The sequence below is a fragment of the Colletes latitarsis genome, chromosome 11, assembly GCF_051014445.1.
Source record: "Colletes latitarsis isolate SP2378_abdomen chromosome 11, iyColLati1, whole genome shotgun sequence".
Classification (NCBI taxonomy): domain Eukaryota; kingdom Metazoa; phylum Arthropoda; class Insecta; order Hymenoptera; family Colletidae; genus Colletes; species Colletes latitarsis.
This window is the reverse complement of record NC_135144.1, coordinates 10124144-10145771: the sequence shown is the minus strand read 5'-3', so window position 1 is coordinate 10145771 and position 21628 is coordinate 10124144. Positions and strand designations below refer to the sequence as shown.

The 21628-nt window shown below is 36.2% G+C and overlaps 1 protein-coding gene across 1 annotated transcript in view; it reads right to left on the bottom strand.

Moving 5' to 3' along the window:
• Nucleotides 1-21628, bottom strand: part of Dgk (diacyl glycerol kinase 1) — a 108240-nt gene that overhangs the window by 59677 nt on the left and 26935 nt on the right. The window contains exons 2-3 of the mRNA XM_076779156.1: nt 3298-3426; nt 1724-1812 (exon numbers count right to left, since the gene is read on the bottom strand). Of these exons, the coding sequence (XP_076635271.1) occupies nt 1724-1812; nt 3298-3361 (153 nt within the window). The 5' untranslated portion in view covers nt 3362-3426. The remainder of the gene's footprint in view (nt 1-1723; nt 1813-3297; nt 3427-21628) is intronic.

The following is a 21628-nucleotide window of genomic DNA, read 5'->3' as shown; positions in this document are numbered from 1 at the left end:
CATCACAATATTCTTTCGTTATAATGCATTCATTGTGAATTTGGCTGCTTGACACCGTCATTTTGTTTGCGTGTCGTTTGTTACGTATCCTGGTTACAAAGGAAACAAACAGTAAACAATTTCTAATGAATCTTCCCATGCATTTACTGTGTAAAAGATATGTATTAAAGTATCGAAGTATCGAGTTATTAAGGTGTTAAAGCATTTTTTTAAAATTGGGCAGGGGTAAAGTTTTAAATGAAAAAGAGAAAGGACAGATATTTGCGTATAAAGACTCTGGAATGTCTCATCGAGAAATTGGTCGTCGCATAGGCAGATCTTGCAATGTGGTGAATCAGTTTATAAAAAATGGGGATGAATATGGTGTGAAAAGATCACCTGGAAGACCAGCAAAATTGACACCACGCAATAAAAGAGCAATTATCGCGAGTGCATCAAATTCAACAATAGGAAGTCGACGATTACGCAACGAATTCGCGCCAAATGTTTCACATCTGACAGTATGGAATGTTTTAAAAGAATCTTCTAATCTTGTATACAAGAAAATGAAATCTGCCCCAACGCTTAAAAAGGAGCATTGCAAAACACGTGTAACATTTGCAGATTTGCATCAAACGTGGACCCATCAGTGGCATTCGGTATGTGCACATTTTTTAGCGAGGACGTTGCAATTTACATATTTTTAAACTTTTAGATTATTTGGTCTGATGAAAAGAAATTCAACTTAGATGGACCAGATGGGTTGGCGAACTATTGGCACAATCTATGTACAGAACCGCGTTATTTTTCAAAGCGTAACTTTGGTAGAGGTTCTGTGATGATTTGGGTGGCGTTCTCTGGATTTGGCAAGACGACATTAGCCTTCCTTGATACACGACTCGATTCAAAAAAATATCAAGCTGTTTTAGAAGAACACCTTTTGCCCTATATTCGCCGTTTTTCGTCTGCAAAATTAACATTCATGCATGATAACGCAACAGTGCACGCTTCATCAAGCACTAAACAATGGTTAAAAACTAAAAATATAGACACATTAATATGGCCATCAAGGTCTCCTGATCTTAACCCGATTGAGAATTTATGAGGACAACTAGTACTCGATGTTTACGATGATTGTCGCCAATTCAATAGTGTAAAAGAGCTCAAAACGACAATTACGAACGCTTGGGATCGCATTACTACTCGGCAACTCACAAATCTTGTCGAATCTATGCCGAAGCGAATCAATTTATTAATTAAAAGTGGTGAAAAACCTATTAAATATTAATTTTAATTTTTACTTTGTTAAGAATTATTTAACGACTATGTATAAATATGTTTTTTAAAGTGAACCTATCATTTATTAACGGTTGAAATATGTTAAAATTATGATATTCTTATGTTACATCATTTTGAAATATTACTCCAAAACGAAATTTAGCAATCAGATTTGTTAATACAAGGACATTATATCTTGAAAGTTTGAGAGCAGTTGATACATTTCTCTATAAGTTACGATAATAAATGTGAGTGAACCTATCATTTCCTAACACACTGTAGTATCCTGGAAAGAACAGGTGTTAAAGTGCAGGGAAACATCGTTATTAAATCAAATAAATACACGTTTGAGGAATTATTTGAAATTGAATCGTACGTCGAGGGGTTGATGAAAAATTGCTCTTTAGTCGAGTTGGAAATATAGAAATAAATAATTTTTCGAAGTTTGGTAGATGGTTCTGCTTACCCCGTCCGGGTGGTATTTCGGTGTACCGCTGGACGTCGTGTTCGATCCGCAAAATTCGGCGAGGACATCCTGCAGCTTTCGCGTAGAATCTGGAACAATGGAGTCGTAATGTGACGCTCCGAACGCGACAATGTCAAATTCTCCGGTTTGCGAACCGCGAGACGAACGTTCCGAGGTGGAAACGTTTTCTAAAATTCGAGGATTAGCTGCGTCCTTGAAAACGCCGCGTCGACGAGCAAACAACGAGAGAAAAAAAAAATATCAAACGTCAACAGTACTCGATATCGCTGGCAGCTGATGGTAATTAAAGCGATATCAACGCGATATTGCCTCGCTCGAGACGAGCTGTTCTCAAACGTATCGAGGGGGGAAAAAGGACCGTGGAAAATAGGTACGCGTCGCGTTTATTGCCGTGGCCGTCTATAAGGAAGAAAACGAGCGAACCGATCGATCGATCCGGCAACCGGGACTCGACTATTTGCGAAGGACATAACTCCGAGGGATCGAGTAATAATACAGGAGATCGTTGGCCTAATCTACCCCCGGCGATGCCATGATAAACTTTACGCTTTGGAAACTGTTACAATATACATACGCTTCTAGATGAAAAGATCGCCATCGTTAAATTCTCAAGAGTAGATTGAAACTTGTTCAAATTCATCGTACAATAGATCAACGTTATCCCTTAAGTGGACTATCGATCTCAACAGAATTATTTTACTTAATGTTGATTTTTACCAAATTGGTAGATGGAAATGAAATTTCCTTTAAAGCGTTTAAAAAATAATGAACTAATGGAGGATTGTTAGTTTAAACCTGACCAATAATCCATTTAAGGGTTAAGTAGAATACGGGGTGTTCACGGTATTACTAGTCAGGAATTTTTTCGAAAGTTATTCTAATTAGAAAAAAAATAGAGACAAAATTTTACAGATTCTTATCAATCTTGCGTATTTAATATGTATTTGCAAATGTCATTTATTACAGGTTTGTATATTTATTAAGCATTGCCTTTGGGTAATATAATATTAACACGTTCGCGGACAATGCAAATTTTAACGAGCTGCAAAAAATGATCAGGTGATTTACGCCAAGTAAATTCTACTTAATTTACACAATGTGCTAGCTAAAATGAATGAAAGGCAAAATAAAATGAAAATACTCAATGAGCCAGTTAGCCATTACATTAAAATGCATAATAATTTCAAAAAATAAAAGCTATGTAGAATTGAATGTATGATGTGGCTTATAAATTTTAATATTATAGCATTCGAGTCATTTTGCATGTCAATGAAAACGTTCGTGAACGTGTTAATTGCAAAGGCAGTTTATTATAGGCCTGCATATTTATTAACAAAACTTGTAAAATCTGGACGAAACGATAGATTTTCAAAAGTGAAACAATTCTTTGACAAATACTAGGTACTTCTATTATTTGTATCTGGAAGTGTATAGCGTATTGGTATGATCCACTTGCTTCGAGAATCTACTTTTTCCCTGGACGTTTCCTATGCAACCGAGTTCGACTGGCTAGAAACTCGGAACGACCGAGTAGTGTTTCACTTTTTACTTACAAGCGACCAAGTTCTGGAGCTGTTGAAATTCTGCTGGTGAGAGCTTATCCCAGTGAAAGGCCATCCTTACTTCTGGTCTCTATCTCCCACAGGACGAACGCCTGGCCGCTGAATACCGAAGACCGTCACCTGAGGATAGAAAGATATTACAAGATTAGGAAAAGCTTTCCGCAATCTTCTACGTACGTAACGCGCGTTTATTTTTAATTTACAGGGAATAAAGTAAACAATTACAGTGAACGTCCCAGTAGTTAATGTCCATCAAATTTACGTGTGTCGTAAATCTAACGTTAAGAAACCTGTTTAAAAGTATCCTCCAATATGTCTCATTAGACAAAAACCTACAAAAACTGATTATTTATTTATTTCGAGGAGATTTTTATGGATATTACGAAGAAATAAAAATTAAATTAATGGGAAATTAAGTCTAGTATGGTTGACTGCTTAAAAAGAATTTTAAACCTGTTCCGTTGATTGAAATGTCTTGACCCGGTAATTAAATATTTGTTATTAACATGACGATATAGAATAAAAAATACTAAGTGGACATATTACCTCATGGAAAATTAGATTTCTTCAGAATTACTTAAAATTCAATGTTCGATAAATTTTTGCAAATTTTTTTATAAATATAAAAAAAGCAGCAACGTGGTCATTCTAAATGAAAATTGAATCGAAAATATAGAGTAAAGTTTTTTCACGCAAGTGTTTGTTATCTAGATAATTGACGTTGAAAATTCATCGAGTCGGGCCAATATTTGTTATTTCTACTTGCGTTCGGAGATTTTATTGATTTACTCGCTTGTTTATTAGTGTTTTGATATTTTCAAGCATCAACGTTGTTACGATATAATTTATTCCAACTAGAAGACGAGAAAATCAATATTTGAGAACAGCAACTGATTTTAAGTAGAAATACCGAGTAATGGTCAGACACGCTCGACACATCCTACAGGATGGCACGTGTGTATAATTTTTAAAATAAAATTCTTGGAATATGATAACAATTTCGCTATATATTTTCGATAAGATCGTTTCAGAAAATTGCATTTTTCAAGGCGAACGAACAAAATATCCAGAACGTGAATGCCGAATATAACGATAAAAAATATAGTTTGAGGCTTTGGCTACGAATTCGACGAATTTCTCCACTGCGAAACGTCGGAAACGAACGTGTCAGACGACTACGATACTAGACAGTAACGCGTTAAAACTTTTTAAACCCGGATTTACGATACTGTCGTCGAGTAGGAAATATTGACGTTCCAGTCGTTTAATTGCGCTGCGGATTGAAGGCCTAGAAATTGCTTTATTGTCACGAAATTTCTGCGTTTCTGTCGACCACGTGCATCGTTCTCAATAATTATTGACAAACTGTGGACCTACAGGGCAATACTTGTGGTTAATGGCCTTGCCAAATGTGCAATCCAATTTCCTAAATTCCTTTGCACAATAGTGCAAATACCACAAAAGTAATAATAGCGTTTCTTTCTTCGTGGTCTGTTAGATTTTATCAATCAAACTCTATAATTTATCTTTTAATGTAATTTAATTATACAGCTGTTTCAATTGCAACTAACTACATTAGAGATTTATTTATATGTTTATCTTACGAATAGTACACTCGTTTTTATATGGATTTATCGTCAGCTTAACATTGAATTTAAATATAGAACTCTATAATTTATCTTTTAATGTAATTTAATTATATAACTGTTTCAATTGCAACTGACTACGTTAAACATTTATTTATATGTTTATCTTACGAATAGTACACTCGTTTTTATATGGATTTATCGTCAGCTTAACATTGAATTTAAATGAAGTACAATACCTGCTTCGTTTGAGAAGTGTCGTATATAGAAATTTCGTAAAAACTAGTTGAATATCTGGGAAAGGAACAAGTTTTTCGCCAATACGTCGTTTAATTTTTAACGGCGAAGGGAAGTGCTTCGAACTCTGGAAGAAAATTCGTCTGTTCCGACCACCGTTCCGGAAATCAAAAGTTTCCCGTCTTTTCGCCGGAAACGGGCAAGTTTATCGGCGATTTTGAAGAACGCCGATGCAGGGAACTCGAAGCGACGGGCGTTCGTTATTCTTAGCGCAAACTTCTCGTCGACCGATCGAATAATACGACGTTAAATAAAATACAACGGACAGCGAACGGATAGCAATTTCGTCGAAACGACCAGGGGAGGGGGGAGGAGACGGGACACAGAGGTTATAAACCGCGAAACGGAAAAGAAACTCGAATGCACGATCAAGAATTCCATCGATTCGAACAAACACGAACGAACGGAAAAATCCTCTATTTTTGATCCAATTCGTAATCCCCCCTTTCTCGTTGCAAGCTCGCGCGCGGAGGGCAAATTTTATTCTCCGATAACGAATCCAAAATCTTCGGATTACTTAACGCAACTATTTTCTATACGTAAACAAAAAGAAAAGAATTTTTTTTTAAATTGTGCTCTTCAAAAAATTATGAAACTTCGTAAACGTGGTAAAATTTAGTTTTAGTGGGTGGAATCGACCCTTTAAATAACTCGAGAACGGCTAGAGATATTGGAAAAAAAGTTTACGTTTAAATTCTATAGGAAACAAATTTTTTTTCTGGATTTGGAGTACCCTCTTCCGATTTCCGTCGCCGACCAACCATCCCCGGATAGAACTTTGTTTATTTATTTCTTCCCGTTCGCGCGAAAGCCATCGGCTCTGATTGAACCTAATTTATTTCCCGCCGCGTAAACAACTTCCCATCTTCGACGAAGAAAAGAGAAATGGGGCCCCTCGATTATTCCCTGGCGATTGATGTCGCCGTTATTTAACGCGACCAGCCTCGGGTGAAAAAAAAGGGAAACAAAGAGACTCGATTAAAAGCAAACAAAGAGACACGTGCATTTTTAGCGAGCACTGCGTGGACGGCGTCGATAATTGCCCCGATAATCGAAAATCCACAATGAGCCCTCGTTTCGGTCTCCGTTCGACCCTATTCCCGTTCGAACAGAGGCACACTTTGGTCCCGTACAATTTCCAGACCAATCACGATTTAACGAGGACGCTTCACGTCGTTGGCTGGTCCAAGGAAACATTTTATTATTTCCCTGAACCGCGACAAGCACCGTCTTGTCGTTAACTCGCGTTTTCGGTTCCTCGGATTGCTCTTAGGCTACTCGAACTACTCGCTAATTCGAAGGACCGTTCTTGCTATGGAAGCTTTAAAAAAATTTTTATTATCAGTTATTGCCTGGAGAATACGTTTATATTATTGCAATTAAATATTTTTGACAAACTGACTCTTAAAAAATTCTATCACGTCTATACTTACGGAATAAAATAATAAGAGTATAGAAAAGACGCAAAAACAACGATAAATGAGAATGAAATAAGCCTTATTTACATCGAGAATATAGTTACAGATTTTAAGAATGCAATTATTTTTATTTTTCAATTCTATTAAAATTGTACTTGTTTTAAAGTGTATTGCTGCCTAGACTGTCAATTTTACGGCCCTTTTTGTGATTTTTTTTTAATGATAGGTAGGCTGTTTTGTACTGATACTTTGTAGATGTATTTATTCATCTTATAAGTATGTACAATATTTTTTTCATGGAAAAATATTAAAAATCGTGGGAATTATAACTTCTTATTTAATGGCTCTTCTGGAAAAGGTGCTCTGTTGTAGTTATAACAGAAGCTTGGGAGAAGTCAAAATCCTAATAAATAAAGAAATGGCGACACTTCAAGTTTCGAATTTCTATTTTTTAATCGTTCTCTTGTCTTTAGCGTATTAAAACAAAATAGTAAAACTCAATATTTTCTTAAATCTCTAGTTCCAGCGTGTCTGCTGAATATTCTCTCCAAATTTGAAGTCAATCGATCTGCTAGATCTTGAAATATCATATAAGCCAGTTTAAATGCGTTTTTTTAAACAAGGAGCTATAACTCTCGCAATTTTTAATATTTTTTGATGAAAAAAATACTATACATACCTATAAGACGAATAAATATTTCTGCAAAATGTCAGTACAAAACAACCTATCTGTCGTTAAAAAAAAAATCACAAAGAAAGGCCAAAGAAATGACAGCCTAGACAGCAATACTCCCTTAAGCTGTGTATCCCAATTCCCCAGATACGTGCACGGAAATCGGTTGCTCTGGCTGCATAACAGGCCATAGATAATGCATCATTGTTATCGAGCAGAGAGCACGTTATGTGCCATCGTATCTTCGTTAATTTAACTAATAGCAATTTATTAACGGCCATTACCTATCGCACGTAGCGCGGGCTCTTCAGCCAAACGACGAAGATCGACGATACTGCGGAGGTGTGTTCGGAAACGAGCATTTGTTTTTAATGGGACGCGTCAAGCCTCGTCCGTAATTTCCGGCGTGACATATAATTAGTTCCAGTTTGCGAGCCAGCGGAGATCGAGGCGCTTGCAATGTACCACGGAACAAGCTCCGAAGTTACCGGAAAAGCTACGCTATTTTGGTTCTCGCCCCTATAAATCAGCCGCAAAATCGCTGCGGTTTTCGAAGAGTGAATTCGGCGGTTTTTGTCACACTATGGACCGATAATTATGGATGTCTAATTGTGATACCCAATCGAATAATATTGAAGAATTATACATTCTCCGATTGCAAGATAATTTCTCTAAACACTCATGGAAATACAATTTTTTATTCTAATATTTCGTTCTATTCAAAATGCGAACAAATTTCAAATATACTTGTATGTCACTACAAAAATCGAAATTTTGTGTTTGGGTATGAACGTCGTGAATATGTAAAAAAATACGTAAAAAATTGTTTTTTAAATGCATTGTTTACATGGCCCAGTTCCTTGTACAACGTGGACAAATAAAAGCAAAATATTGTGTAAAATTTCATCGAAATCTACGATCGACGCTTCGATATGGTCTTTTGTTAGAATAAAATATCCTTTTATATGCAATGTTTAATAGTGTTTCGCTGAGTGAACGTATAATAATAGACAGAACGACATAATGGGCGTTCATTCGCCACTCGCCTCTACTAATTTAAGTAATTGAGGCAATGGCGGCGTACGTAGCAGTCTCGAATAATTAGTACACTATCCGCGGAAGAATGGAGTTCCATTAAAAGAAACACTAATTAAATTGAGCTCCTCGCGGTGCGTTTATTTACGAAAAGTAATTGTTTCCAGGAATCGGTCATTTATCTTTCCGTTTTGGGTCTATTTAGTTTCCCAATTAATCGAAATTCCGCGAAACGAAAAGTTAAATATACGTTGGACCATCGGTTCCCTCTGAAGGAGGGGTCGCAAATGATTTTCGAAGGGGTCGCGAGGATTAGTTTTACATCGATTTTTACCGTTAAATGGAAACATCAGCCCGCGAAATTAATATAAATTACGAAACTGCGTCATGAATTATGCAACAGGAATCCACGCTTTAATTTACAGGACACGAACATAATTGCAACTAATTATTACCTCTATTACGGTTACATTATGCACGGGACAGTAAGTTTTAGGTTTAATTACATCAAACGATATCACTGTCGAATAAAGTATATCCCTTCGCGATGGGAAAACTAAATTATCGTACGATAATATGGTAGCAGCTCGAAGTTCGAGGTGTTCGTGGAAAATGGTGTCAGCCAGCATTACGATTCGGCGTGAAAAAAACTTTCTGAAATTAGTTCAATTCCCAGGAAGCAAAATTAAAAAGTTCAAAGTTTTCACGCGGCGAACGAAGGGGAAGCAATATCGCGCTGTCTGTCGATATATCGATTAAAAAATTTTCCGTTCGGTTTTGCGAGATTTTCCAGTTAGCTAGTCGAAGCTGCTGCACAGAAAAAATTGAATGGCCATTGTCAAATCGTTTACTCGTCGCAACAGCGCGGAATTTTTCAAAACATTCGTCGGCCCCGGACTTCCGTAAGTTTTATACGATCGAACGATGAACATCATTTTCAAAATTCCATCTGCAAATTTAACAAGGTTAAAATATTTACGGGTATTAATACAGATTATCCTGGAAACCAGTTTCGCGTATGCTAAATAATCGATGAAAGGATGAGTCTGCGAATATATAATACATTATGCAACCCATACTGCCAATATACGTCTTCAAATAAATTTCTAATTAGATTGAATTTTTCAAGATTTTTGTAATCTTCTTGGAGAAGATTGTAAATTTCCGGTCGTTCGTATATCGGGATATAAACACTTTAATGGGAGATTCTAGAGGCCAAAATAAGACGGAAACCTAGAATACCAAATTTGTTGATGGAGGCTTTGTTAAAAAGTTATTAACAATTAAATTCAAAAATTTCAAATTGTTCTGAAAAAATTATTTTTAGTTGGAGAGATCAATTACAATCATTTTTGGTGAATAGACATACCCCCGAAATCCTACGCATTTTCGAGACAAAAATTCTAGCAGGTGGACAAATTTTTCGACAAAATTAAAAAATTTCAAATCGTTCTGGAAAAATTATATTTGAATGCAGGGGTCAATTACAATCATGTTTGGTCATTGCAGATACCCCCGAAATTCTACGCATTTTCGAGAAAAAAATTCGAGTAGGTAGACAAATTTTTCAACAAAATTGAAAAGTTTCAAATCGTCCTAAAAAAATTACTTTTAGTTGAAGGGGTCAATTACAATCATTTTTGGTGAATAGACATACCCCCGAAATCTTGCGCATTTTCGAGAAAAAAATTCAGAACGGATGGAATTTTGAACGTTAATAACTTTTTAACGAAGCCTCCATCAACAAATTGGTATTCTTGATTTTCGTCCTATTTTGGCCTCTAGAATCTTCCGTTGAAATTTTTACCAGGAGTGGCCGAACACCCTGTATAAAGAATTTGTCAAACGATATACGTGACGCGGCTAAAAGAATGTCAATACGCCGTGGATCGATGTCAATTTGAATATTTGTCCGATTCGAGGAAAATAATTAATCCCTGAAGGGTTTAAAACCGCCCGGAGGCTCCGACAACCGTGATTTCAGCGAAGGTTGTTCAATTTCCCTTTTAAATGAAATCGTCGACGAATCGGTGACAAGCACATTACTGCAACAATGCAGCGTCAAACGGTCGAGCGATTGCAAAATCGTCGACTCGATTTTCAACGTCAATATTTCGCCGTGTCACGAGCCCGAACGAACAATCGAGTTCGATTAATCAGTCGAATTGCAGCTGAAATTGCTGAAGAAGAACGACGTCGTAAATTGGCGGGAAATTTCGTCGAGCTGGCGAGGTCCTCGCGGTTAAACGCGAGCAAGGGTTCTCCGCATCCTTCGAAAACGGAACAAGGGGAAAACGTACAACTGATAACCGCGTGCGTTTTGTTCCCGACACCGACCTGGGAATACTAAATTCGCTTAAATACCTCTCGTCGACACGGCGCGACGATTCTGTTCAAGGCAGTACAGCTTCCGTTGCCGTGACAAAAGCACCGTTTCCACGAAAAACGATCGAAACTTCTCCCCGTTCGCGTACAATCATCGAAACTTCTCCCCATTTGTCGAAAACATTTCGTCATTTATTATTTCTATGCATTATTTTCCAATAAGACCAATAAAACTTTTAATTCCCATAGCCGCCATATTGGAATCACGTTTGTACTCAGTAGTAAAGAGATACACGATTGCTCGAAGCATTGAAACACAAAAAATGATCGAAACTTCTCCCCATTCGTCGGAAACAGTTTTTCATTTACTATTTCTGTGCATTATTTTCCAATAAAACTAATGGAATCTTTAAACTGCCATATTGGTTAGTCTCATGGCCACCATATTGGAGCCACGTTTATACTTAATAGTGAAGAGATATACGATTACTCAACGAACTACACGAAACACTTTTTCATCTGTTATTTCTATGCATTATTTGCCAATAAAACCAATGGAACCTTTATTTTTCAAAGCTGCCATATTGGTTAGTATCATAGCCGCCATATTGGAACCACGTTTTTACTCAATAGTGAAGAGATACACGATTGCTCGAGGCATTGAAACACAAAAAATGATCGAAACTTCTCCCCATTCGTCGGAAACGTTTTTTCATTTATTATTTCTATGCATTATTTTCCAATAAAACCAATGAAACTTTTAATTCTCATAGCCGCCATATTGGAGTCACGTTTCTACTCAATAGTAAAGAGTTACACAATTGTTGGAGGCATTGAAATTATTCAAACTTATCAAAATTCTAGCTTTAGGTTAAGAATGCTTACGTTACCGAATATAAATAAAAATGTCGAGGTTAAATAATCTTTTGTAATTTTGTAACGTACGCGCGATGAACCAATTTGACAATTTACTTCAAGAAGGAAGCGTCTGTGGATTTGTGATACGATCCAGTAACTTCTATTAAATCCCCTTTCATCCTAATCGGTGTACTTTTTTTCGTTCCGTGGCGTAATAGTCGGCCTCTCGTCGCACGTTTCAAGAATGAGCCCTTCCGTTCCAGTGAAATTTGTCCGACCATCGAGAACGTCCATCGGAGCTCTCGCAGTGACAAATAAATTCCGCCAGTCGGCAAAGTCCGCGAGAGGCACACGCTTTTCGTTTTTAATTAAATGCTTCCTAACCCCCTCCCCCGTCGCTGGTCGGTTCTTCCCCTATTCTCCCGCCTTTTTCCACTCTCATTTATTCCTTCTGTCCATCCGACTGCCGCTGTTTCCCTTTCGTTAATACTATCCATGTTTTTTACCCCCGTTCCGTGTCCTTCGCCGTTTGTTGCTACTCGCGTTATGTTACTCTGCAACTCCTTTGTTCATCCCGAGGTTCGTACTTTGTCATCTCCCTTGATTTCCGTCCTCGACGTACTAATATACGACTGTCACGCAGCAGACGCGTTTCATATTCATAATTTATTAAGTCCTTCCTTCTTCCCCTTCTGCCTCGTCATCGTATTATTATTTTCCCCGCGTTTCCATCTGGTGGCTCGAATCGAAGAATTTATAACCACGTCTGATTAAAAAATCGTCGAAATACCATCCTCGTGAATTTTAAAATAAATAGTAATTTCGGATATACTCGCGAAAAACAATGGACCGTAACTCGATCTTTTGACGCGTCAACGTCGCTATCTCCGAATGCTAATTTCGTGATCGTCGAGCAATTCCACAGAGATCAGTTTCTTGGAATTCAACGATTATCGTTGTACCGTGGCTTTAAGGCTAGACACACACGCGATAATTGCACGTATACAAAATCGTTACCACGGCGACCAACTTTCGCGCTACGAGAAATTTAGTTTTCAACGCGAGAACGCGTATCCAGCGCCTTAATTGCTCCCGCTGCTTTAATTACTGTACTTCTTTCAGAACTTTTACCTGTACTTCTTTCAGAACTACTGAATGCTGTTTCCTTCGCCTAATATCGTTACAGCACGGCAATAACAAGTTGCATCATAATGGGTCAGAATTCTCTTCTCGTTTGCACTCTCTTAACTTCTTTATTATTTTTACTTTCTATGACGCACGCGGCAAACTGTAAGGGATCAATTACAAACCTCGTATAGGATCGGTTATTGTTCGAATGATCTTTCGAGATAAACGTTCTCGCCTTTGTAACACAAATATTGTAATTTCACATTATTTCAAGATTTATTTTTTGTGAATTGTCGTCGGAAAAACATTTCTTACATAACGTTTCCTCGTTATCTCGAGACACTCGTTCCGTTGCAGGAAACAAGAAAACCTTGTCGCGATATCTCACACTCCCCGTGTACTGTAAAATCTTTTTTAGCGCGACGACAGCTGCCGGAAGGCTCGTTATGTATCTAGACGATAAGATCAAAGGGAACTCCACCTTAAAGGTAAGGACGTTTAAGGAAGATCTGTGCGGGGCAAAGGATGCTTTTCCCCAGTGGGAGGGTAAGGATGTCAGGAAGGAATCAATACGTACTAACCGTCTGGAACGCATTTCGACTGGCATCGCGGTACGACGGAATCAAGGACTCGGTTTTACATACGAACCTTCCCTTTGGCGCTTCCACGAAATCGCTGGATAACTCCTGCGGGCGTAATTAACCCCCCAAATTGCGTACCCGTGCAACCAACGATGCTTCAAACTCCGATTTTATCCCGAAAACAATGATCGTAGCAATTTCTCCCGTCTAAAGGCAAAACAGATTTCAGAGAAGCTCGTTAAACTGAATCTTACATTTTTCGAAACGACTATCGATGCACAGAGAAATATAATTTATCGAATAGACTCGAAACGCCATTAATAAACAAATTGCAAGGTGAAAATTAAGATACTGAAAAAAATTGTCAAAGTTTAAACCGACTTTTCACACTCGATTTGTAGTTTCAAAACGTTCGAATCCCGAAAAATAGAACTATAGCATTTTGAAGAAAGAATTTCTATTCTCAAAACAAATTTCTCCAAAATGCTACGGTTTCTTAAATTTTCGATATTTTACCTAGGTTCGGTACCAGTGGAAACCATCCAACTTTAAACAAATTTTTCGTTTGTTGCATTCTGATCTTGCTGATGCAATTTCGCGCAACTAAAAGCAAAACAGATTCCAGAGAAGCTCGTTAAACTGAATCGTACATTTTTCGAAACGACTATCGATGCACAGAGAAATATAATTTATCGAATAGACTCGAAACGCCATTAATAAACAAATTGCAAGGTGAAAATTAAGATACTGAAAAAAATTGTCAAAGTTTAAACCGACTTTTCACACTCGATTTGTAGTTTCAAAACGTTCGAATCCCGAAAAATAGAACTATTGCATTTTGAAGAAAGAATTTCTATTCTAAAAACAAATTTCTCCAAAACGGCTACGGTTTCTTAAATTTTCGATATTTTACCTAGGTTTGGTACCAGTGGAAACCATCCAACTTTAACAAAATTTTTCGTTTGTTGCGTTCTGATCTTTATAATGCAATTTCTCGCAACTAAGAACAAAACAGATCTCAGAGAAGCTCGTTAAACTGAATCTTACATTTTTCGAAACGACTATCGATGCATAGAGAAATATAATTTATCGAATAGACTCGAAACGCCATTAATAAACAAATTGCAAGGTGAAAATTAAGATACTGAAAAAAATTGTCAAAGTTTAAACCGACTTTTCACACTCGATTTGTAGTTTCAAAACGTTCGAATCCCGAAAAATAGAACTATAGCATTTTGAAGAAAGAATTTCTATTCTAAAAAAAAATTTCTCTAAAATGCTACGGTTTCTTAAATTTTCGATATTTTACCTAGGTTCGGTATCAGTGGAAACCATCCAACTTTAAAAAAATTTTTCGTTTGTTGCATTCTGATCTTGCTGATGCAATTTCGCGCAACTAAAAACAAAATAGATTCCAGAGAAGCTCGTTAAACTGAATCTTACATTTTTCGAAACGACTATCGATGCACAGAGAAATATAATTTATCGAATAGACACGAAACGCGATTGATAAACAAATTGCAAGGTGAAAATTAAAATACAGGAAAAAATTGTCAAAGTTTAAACCGACTTTTCACACTCGATTTGTAGTTTCAAAACGTTCGAATCCCGAAAAACAGAACTATATCATTTTGAAGAAAGAATTTCTATTCTAAAAACAAATTTTCTCCAAAATGCTACGGTTTCTTAAATTTTCGATATTTTACCTAGGTTCGGTACCAGTGGAAACCATCCAACTTTAAACAAATTTTTCGTTTGTTGCATTCTGATCTTGCTGATGCAATTTCGCGCAACTAAAAGCAAAACAGATTCCAGAGAAGCTCGTTAAACTGAATCGTACATTTTTCGAAACGACTATCGATGCACAGAGAAATATAATTTATCGAATAGACTCGAAACGCCATTAATAAACAAATTGCAAGGTGAAAATTAAGATACTGAAAAAAATTGTCAAAGTTTAAACCGACTTTTCACACTCGATTTGTAGTTTCAAAACGTTCGAATCCCGAAAAATAGAACTATTGCATTTTGAAGAAAGAATTTCTATTCTAAAAACAAATTTCTCCAAAACGGCTACGGTTTCTTAAATTTTCGATATTTTACCTAGGTTTGGTACCAGTGGAAACCATCCAACTTTAACAAAATTTTTCGTTTGTTGCGTTCTGATCTTTATAATGCAATTTCTCGCAACTAAGAACAAAACAGATCTCAGAGAAGCTCGTTAAACTGAATCTTACATTTTTCGAAACGACTATCGATGCATAGAGAAATATAATTTATCGAATAGACTCGAAACGCCATTAATAAACAAATTGCAAGGTGAAAATTAAGATACTGAAAAAAATTGTCAAAGTTTAAACCGACTTTTCACACTCGATTTGTAGTTTCAAAACGTTCGAATCCCGAAAAATAGAACTATAGCATTTTGAAGAAAGAATTTCTATTCTAAAAAAAAATTTCTCTAAAATGCTACGGTTTCTTAAATTTTCGATATTTTACCTAGGTTCGGTATCAGTGGAAACCATCCAACTTTAAAAAAATTTTTCGTTTGTTGCATTCTGATCTTGCTGATGCAATTTCGCGCAACTAAAAACAAAATAGATTCCAGAGAAGCTCGTTAAACTGAATCTTACATTTTTCGAAACGACTATCGATGCACAGAGAAATATAATTTATCGAATAGACACGAAACGCGATTGATAAACAAATTGCAAGGTGAAAATTAAAATACAGGAAAAAATTGTCAAAGTTTAAACCGACTTTTCACACTCGATTTGTAGTTTCAAAACGTTCGAATCCCGAAAAACAGAACTATATCATTTTGATGAAAGAATTTCTATTCTAAAAACAAATTTTCTCCAAAATGCTACGGTTTCTTAAATTTTCGATATTTTACCTAGGTTCGGTACCAGTGGAAACCATCCAACTTTAAACAAATTTTTCGTTTGTTGCATTCTGATCTTGCTGATGCAATTTCGCGCAACTAAAAGCAAAACAGATTCCAGAGAAGCTCGTTAAACTGAATCGTACATTTTTCGAAACGACTATCGATGCACAGAGAAATATAATTTATCGAATAGACTCGAAACGCCATTAATAAACAAATTGCAAGGTGAAAATTAAGATACTGAAAAAAATTGTCAAAGTTTAAACCGACTTTTCACACTCGATTTGTAGTTTCAAAACGTTCGAATCCCGAAAAACAGAACTATATCATTTTGAAGAAAGAATTTCTATTCTAAAAACAAATTTTCTCCAAAATGCTACGGCTTCTTAGATTTTCGATATTTTACCTAGGTTTGGTACCAGTGGAAACCATCCAATTTTAAAAAAATTTTTCGTTTGTTGCGTTCTGATCTTTATGATGCAATTTCTCGCAACTAAGAACAAAATAGATTCCAGAGAAGCTCGTTAAACTGAATCTTACATTTTTCGAAACGACTATCGATGCACAGAGAAACATAATTTATCGAATAGACTCGAAACGCGATTGATAAACAAATTGCAAGGTGAAAATTAAGATACTGAAAAAAATTGTCAAATTTTAAACCGATTTTTCACACTCGATTCGTAATTTGAAAACGTTCGAATACCGAAAAACAGATTTCTTGCGTTTTCAATATCGTCTGTTTGTTCAGCTTTGCCCGACCACGAAAACATTTCGATCTACATGAAACACGGAAGGTCGATAGTATGCGCGAAAACAAACGCTACGGAGACCATTTTATCGTAATCGAACGTATCGAAATAAATTTCCCTCAGTCGTAATTTCCCAAAAGGGACGTACGAACAATGGAAGAAATTTCCTACTTTAATAAAAAAATGCATGGACCGAATTCTCGCCTTCAATTACAGTTCTATCGCCGTCGCGTTCATATTTGTATTCCAGCGACGATTATGCCATTTTTTCCGCTTTTGTTCCATTCATTTCGCGTTCCACCCATTTTCCTCCGCGCGTTTCCACGCGACGCACACAAGCGCGCAATACAGACTGTTTAACGCGCTTAGGGCCATCTGCGATTATATGCGTATTCCCGAAGAGCAAAACATTGCAAAACGCCGTCAAAACAGTAAAACAAACCACCGTTTCGTTGAAATGGAGGAGGAACGAGAAACGACTGTTAAAATTTTTACGCGAACTACGTTAGAAACTGTAAACACGAAAAAGAAAAGAACACTCGAAATGGAAAATACCTAAACTTAATAATTATGCCGTATAGTGTTAAATAAACAGTCTGTTTCCCTTAGAAACTAATAAACGCATCGATTTCAATTTTTCCTCGTATCAATTTGCTTTATTTCCCCACCGCGCGCCATTTTTATTTCGTTACATTTTATTTTGCTTCGTAGCGCTCCATCTTATTTTATCTCAGTTTATCTTCGGTCACGGAAGACCTGTTAATTCCAGGGTTAAGCGAGAGCTTTTGTGTTTCAAGTTGAACTTCCATCGATCAAAAGTTCGAACAACATTCGAGCGGGAACGTGAACGGCAAAATAAATGGACAAGTTTTCAAATGAATTTTAGAAATGGACGTTCCAGAAAGCGCGTTGCAATTTCGCAAGATGGAAATCTTTCGAAGCAGTTTTGCGCCATCGTAGGCGATCGGAATTTTCCGGTTTCGATAGATCCGAAAATATTTCGCCAGTCTATTTACCCAAAATTTACTGTTTTGGGTCGATCGTTGCTAGCGTACGTAAGTAAACCGAGAAGTCACTTACGTGTGCAATCGGCGTATAGACTTGCGTGAATATTGCCGTTGTTTAAACACCATTGTTCCGTGCACGTGCATGAAATGGCGAATCGTTATTGTATTCCGATCGAACATTAGCTACTCGATATACGATATTGCCTAACAAGACTCGATTCAATCTGCGAAAATTACTATTGTATCTCGCAAAGTATAAACAATTGGATTTTAAAACAAATTAACTCTGTATTAATCCGTCTTCGAAGTTTTCTTTTTAAATGTATACAAAGGGTAACGATTAAAAATAAAAAATTATTATTATAAAGCCAAGGAGATTTGACAGATTTTTGAAATACATCATTTTATAATTAATTATTCGAAATTGATCCATTTCGAAATAACACCGTTATTTAAAGTATATGAAATTATGGAAAACGTATTAATGTATTTACCAATCGAATGATTTATTTGCCACGTCACGAAACAAATAAAAGCGTACGGGTTACGCATCTAAAATAGTATCCCAGAAGTTGAGCTCGGTAAAGGCCATCATACGGAAAGTCGAGCTATTTTCACGTGGCGAAAATACGCGGGAAGGACGCGAAAGAAAATCCACGGGGCTAGACGCGTGTTACTTGCATCGAGTAGATTCTGTTTAAATTTTATTCGCATAGCTATCGATTCTCGACGATACTTTCAAACTTAATTTCTGTACGTTACGCTTTTAATAATCAAATAAAATATTAAAAGCAACTTACTTTTAACTCAATACAATTGTAATTTACGAACAACAATGGCTAGTTGCACTTTGTAGAGAAATTTAAACGACTAAGAATTGAATCGGTTTGATACGGTTTGATAATAATTTCATTGCTTCAACGATCATTGCTCTTTTAATAATCAAATAAAATATTAAAAGCAACTTACTTTTAACTCAATACAATTGTAATTTACGAACAACAATGGCTAATTGCACCTTATAAAGAAATTTAACGACTAAGAATTGAATCGGTTTGATAATAATTTCATTGCTTCAACGATCATTGCTCTTTTAATAATCAAATAAAATATTAAAAGCAACTTACTTTTAACTCAATACAATTGTAATTTACGAACAACAATGGGTAATTGCACCCTGTAAAGAAATTTAAACGTCTAAGAATTGAATCGGTTTGATACGGTTTGATAATAATTTCATTGCTTCAACGATCATTGCTCTTTTAATAATCAAATAAAATATTAAAAGTTAAACTTACTTTTAACTCAATACAATTGTAATTTACGAACAACAATGGCTAATTGCACCTTATAAAGAAATTTAACAACTAAGAAATGAATCGGTTTGATAATAATTTCATTGCTTCAACGATCATTGCTCTTTTAATAATCAAATAAAATATTAAAAGCAACTTACTTTTAACTCAATACAATTGTAATTTACGAACAACAATGGGTAATTGCACCTTGTAAAGAAATTTAAACGTCTAAGAATTGAATCGGTTTGATACGGTTTGATAATAATTTCATTGCTTCAACGATCGTTGCTCTGTTAATAATCAAATAAAATATTAAAAGTTAAACTTACTTTTAACTCAATACAATTGTAATTTACGAACAACAATGGCTAATTGCACCTTATAAAGAAATTTAACGACTAAGAATTGAATCGGTTTGATAATAATTTCATTGCTTCAACGATCATTGCTCTTTTAATAATCAAATAAAATATTAAAAGCAACTTACTTTTAACTCAATACAATTGTAATTTACGAACAACAATGGCTAGTTGCACCTTGTAAAGAAATTTAAACGACTAAGAATTGAATCGGTTTGATACGGTTTGATAATAATTTCATTGCTTCAACGATCGTTGTTCTTTTAATAATCAAATAAAATATTAAAAGTAACTTACTTTTAATTCAATACAATTATAATGTACGAACAATGGCTAGTTGCACTTTGTAGAGAAATTTAAACGACTAAATATTGAATCGGTTTAATAATAATTTCATTGCTTCAACGATCGATGCTCTTTTAACACATTCACTGCCACGTCATCCATATTTGATCGACAGAACTTTTAACCGAGGAAATAAAATAATTAATTCTCAAGTTGAAATGTTAAAGAAAATAAATTTGAATAGGCTCCGTAAATTTTAGTTACGAAAGTAAATACCACAATAAATTTTAAGTTACGTAGTTTACAATTGTCTAAAATCAAAGTTTTGGTCTCGTAAACAATTTTAGGATTTTAGAGTGGCAGTCAACGTGTTAATAACCAAATGAAATATTACAAGTAACTTACTTTTAATGTTAAAAGAGAACTATTTTTTCAATATAATTATAGTTCATGAAAAAAAATACTAGCTAGTCGTACCTTGTAGGGAAATTTGAACGACAAATAATCGAATCGGTTTGATACGGTTTGATAATAATTTCAATGCTTTAAGGATCGTTGCACAAAACAATTGCGGCTGCAACTTGTCGGTGCACGACTTCTGCGTCACTTGTTGTTCACCGTTGCTCGAAACAGATCTTTTTACGAACGACGATAAAAAAGGTTTCTGCGATTCGAAGAAAGTATCGGGCTGGTCCCGCGAGAACGCAAACGTCCAAGTCGAACGCTCGGTTGTTTAGTGTTTGGCCAACGTCCAGTATGAATTCACATCAACTACGGTCGCGTAACAATATACAGCACCGTGGGAGGTATTTTTAGTAACTTCCAGCCGAATCCGATGCAATACTTAATGGTTTGGTTCGAAGATTCGTGTAATTCGAGCCACCGAAAGCTCGAAAAACATTGATCGAATACGTTTCCGAGAAAAAAGGGTCCACAACGGATGTAACTTTTACGGCTGCTGTCACGTGTACGTGACTTTACAGAAACAAACGATATCTCTACGATTCCAATTCCTTGTAACAATATTCCTAGCAGTACTTTACTCGAACCAATCGTATAAGTTCGCACAAGTTAATAAAATTGATATTCGCTTGTTTCGTTTATCGATGAAATTATGTAATATTCTAGTATTCGTAAAGGACCGTTTCGAAGTGGAAACTTTCGCGAAAATCGATGACGACACACGGGAGTCTTGGCCATCGAAGTGTTAACGGCGGACATGCTTTCGAAACAATTTTAATACTCGTTGGAAAGTTACGGAACTCGCGAGAATTCGAGCGTCCATTGTTGCAGAAACTCCTGGGCATCGATATTTCTGGAAAGGGACGAACAGGCTCGTTGACTATCTCTTCGGGCGTCAACTTTCGCGACACGTTCGAATTGATAGCAAGTCCTAGTCGTAGGCGGAATATATTATTGTTTCATCAAAGTTACCGTCCCATTTCGGTTCGCGGCATTGTGAACGGTTCATTGTTTTCGCGCGACAAAAGCCCCCGCGAAATGAAACGAGACCGAAGGGAAGAAAACCGCTCCCTGAAAAAGTCGAGCAGAAACGTCTTTGGGATTAGCGAAATTGTCTCATACGACTCGAAAATGTTCTACTGAAAGAAGCACCGGATTCTCTCCTCCCTCCTTCGTCTTTCTTACTAATTACACCTTTTCCCTGCAATCTCTCTGTGCCCCTTTTAATTAATTTCCGCGCGCTGTGTCGCGTCTGCCTCGAAATCGCGGACAAAAGTCGAATTTCAAAAAAAAAACTTGCGCTGCAAAAATTTAAGATGCACGAATTCCTGGGGAACAATGCACCTTGCGCGTTAAAAATAATAATACTCA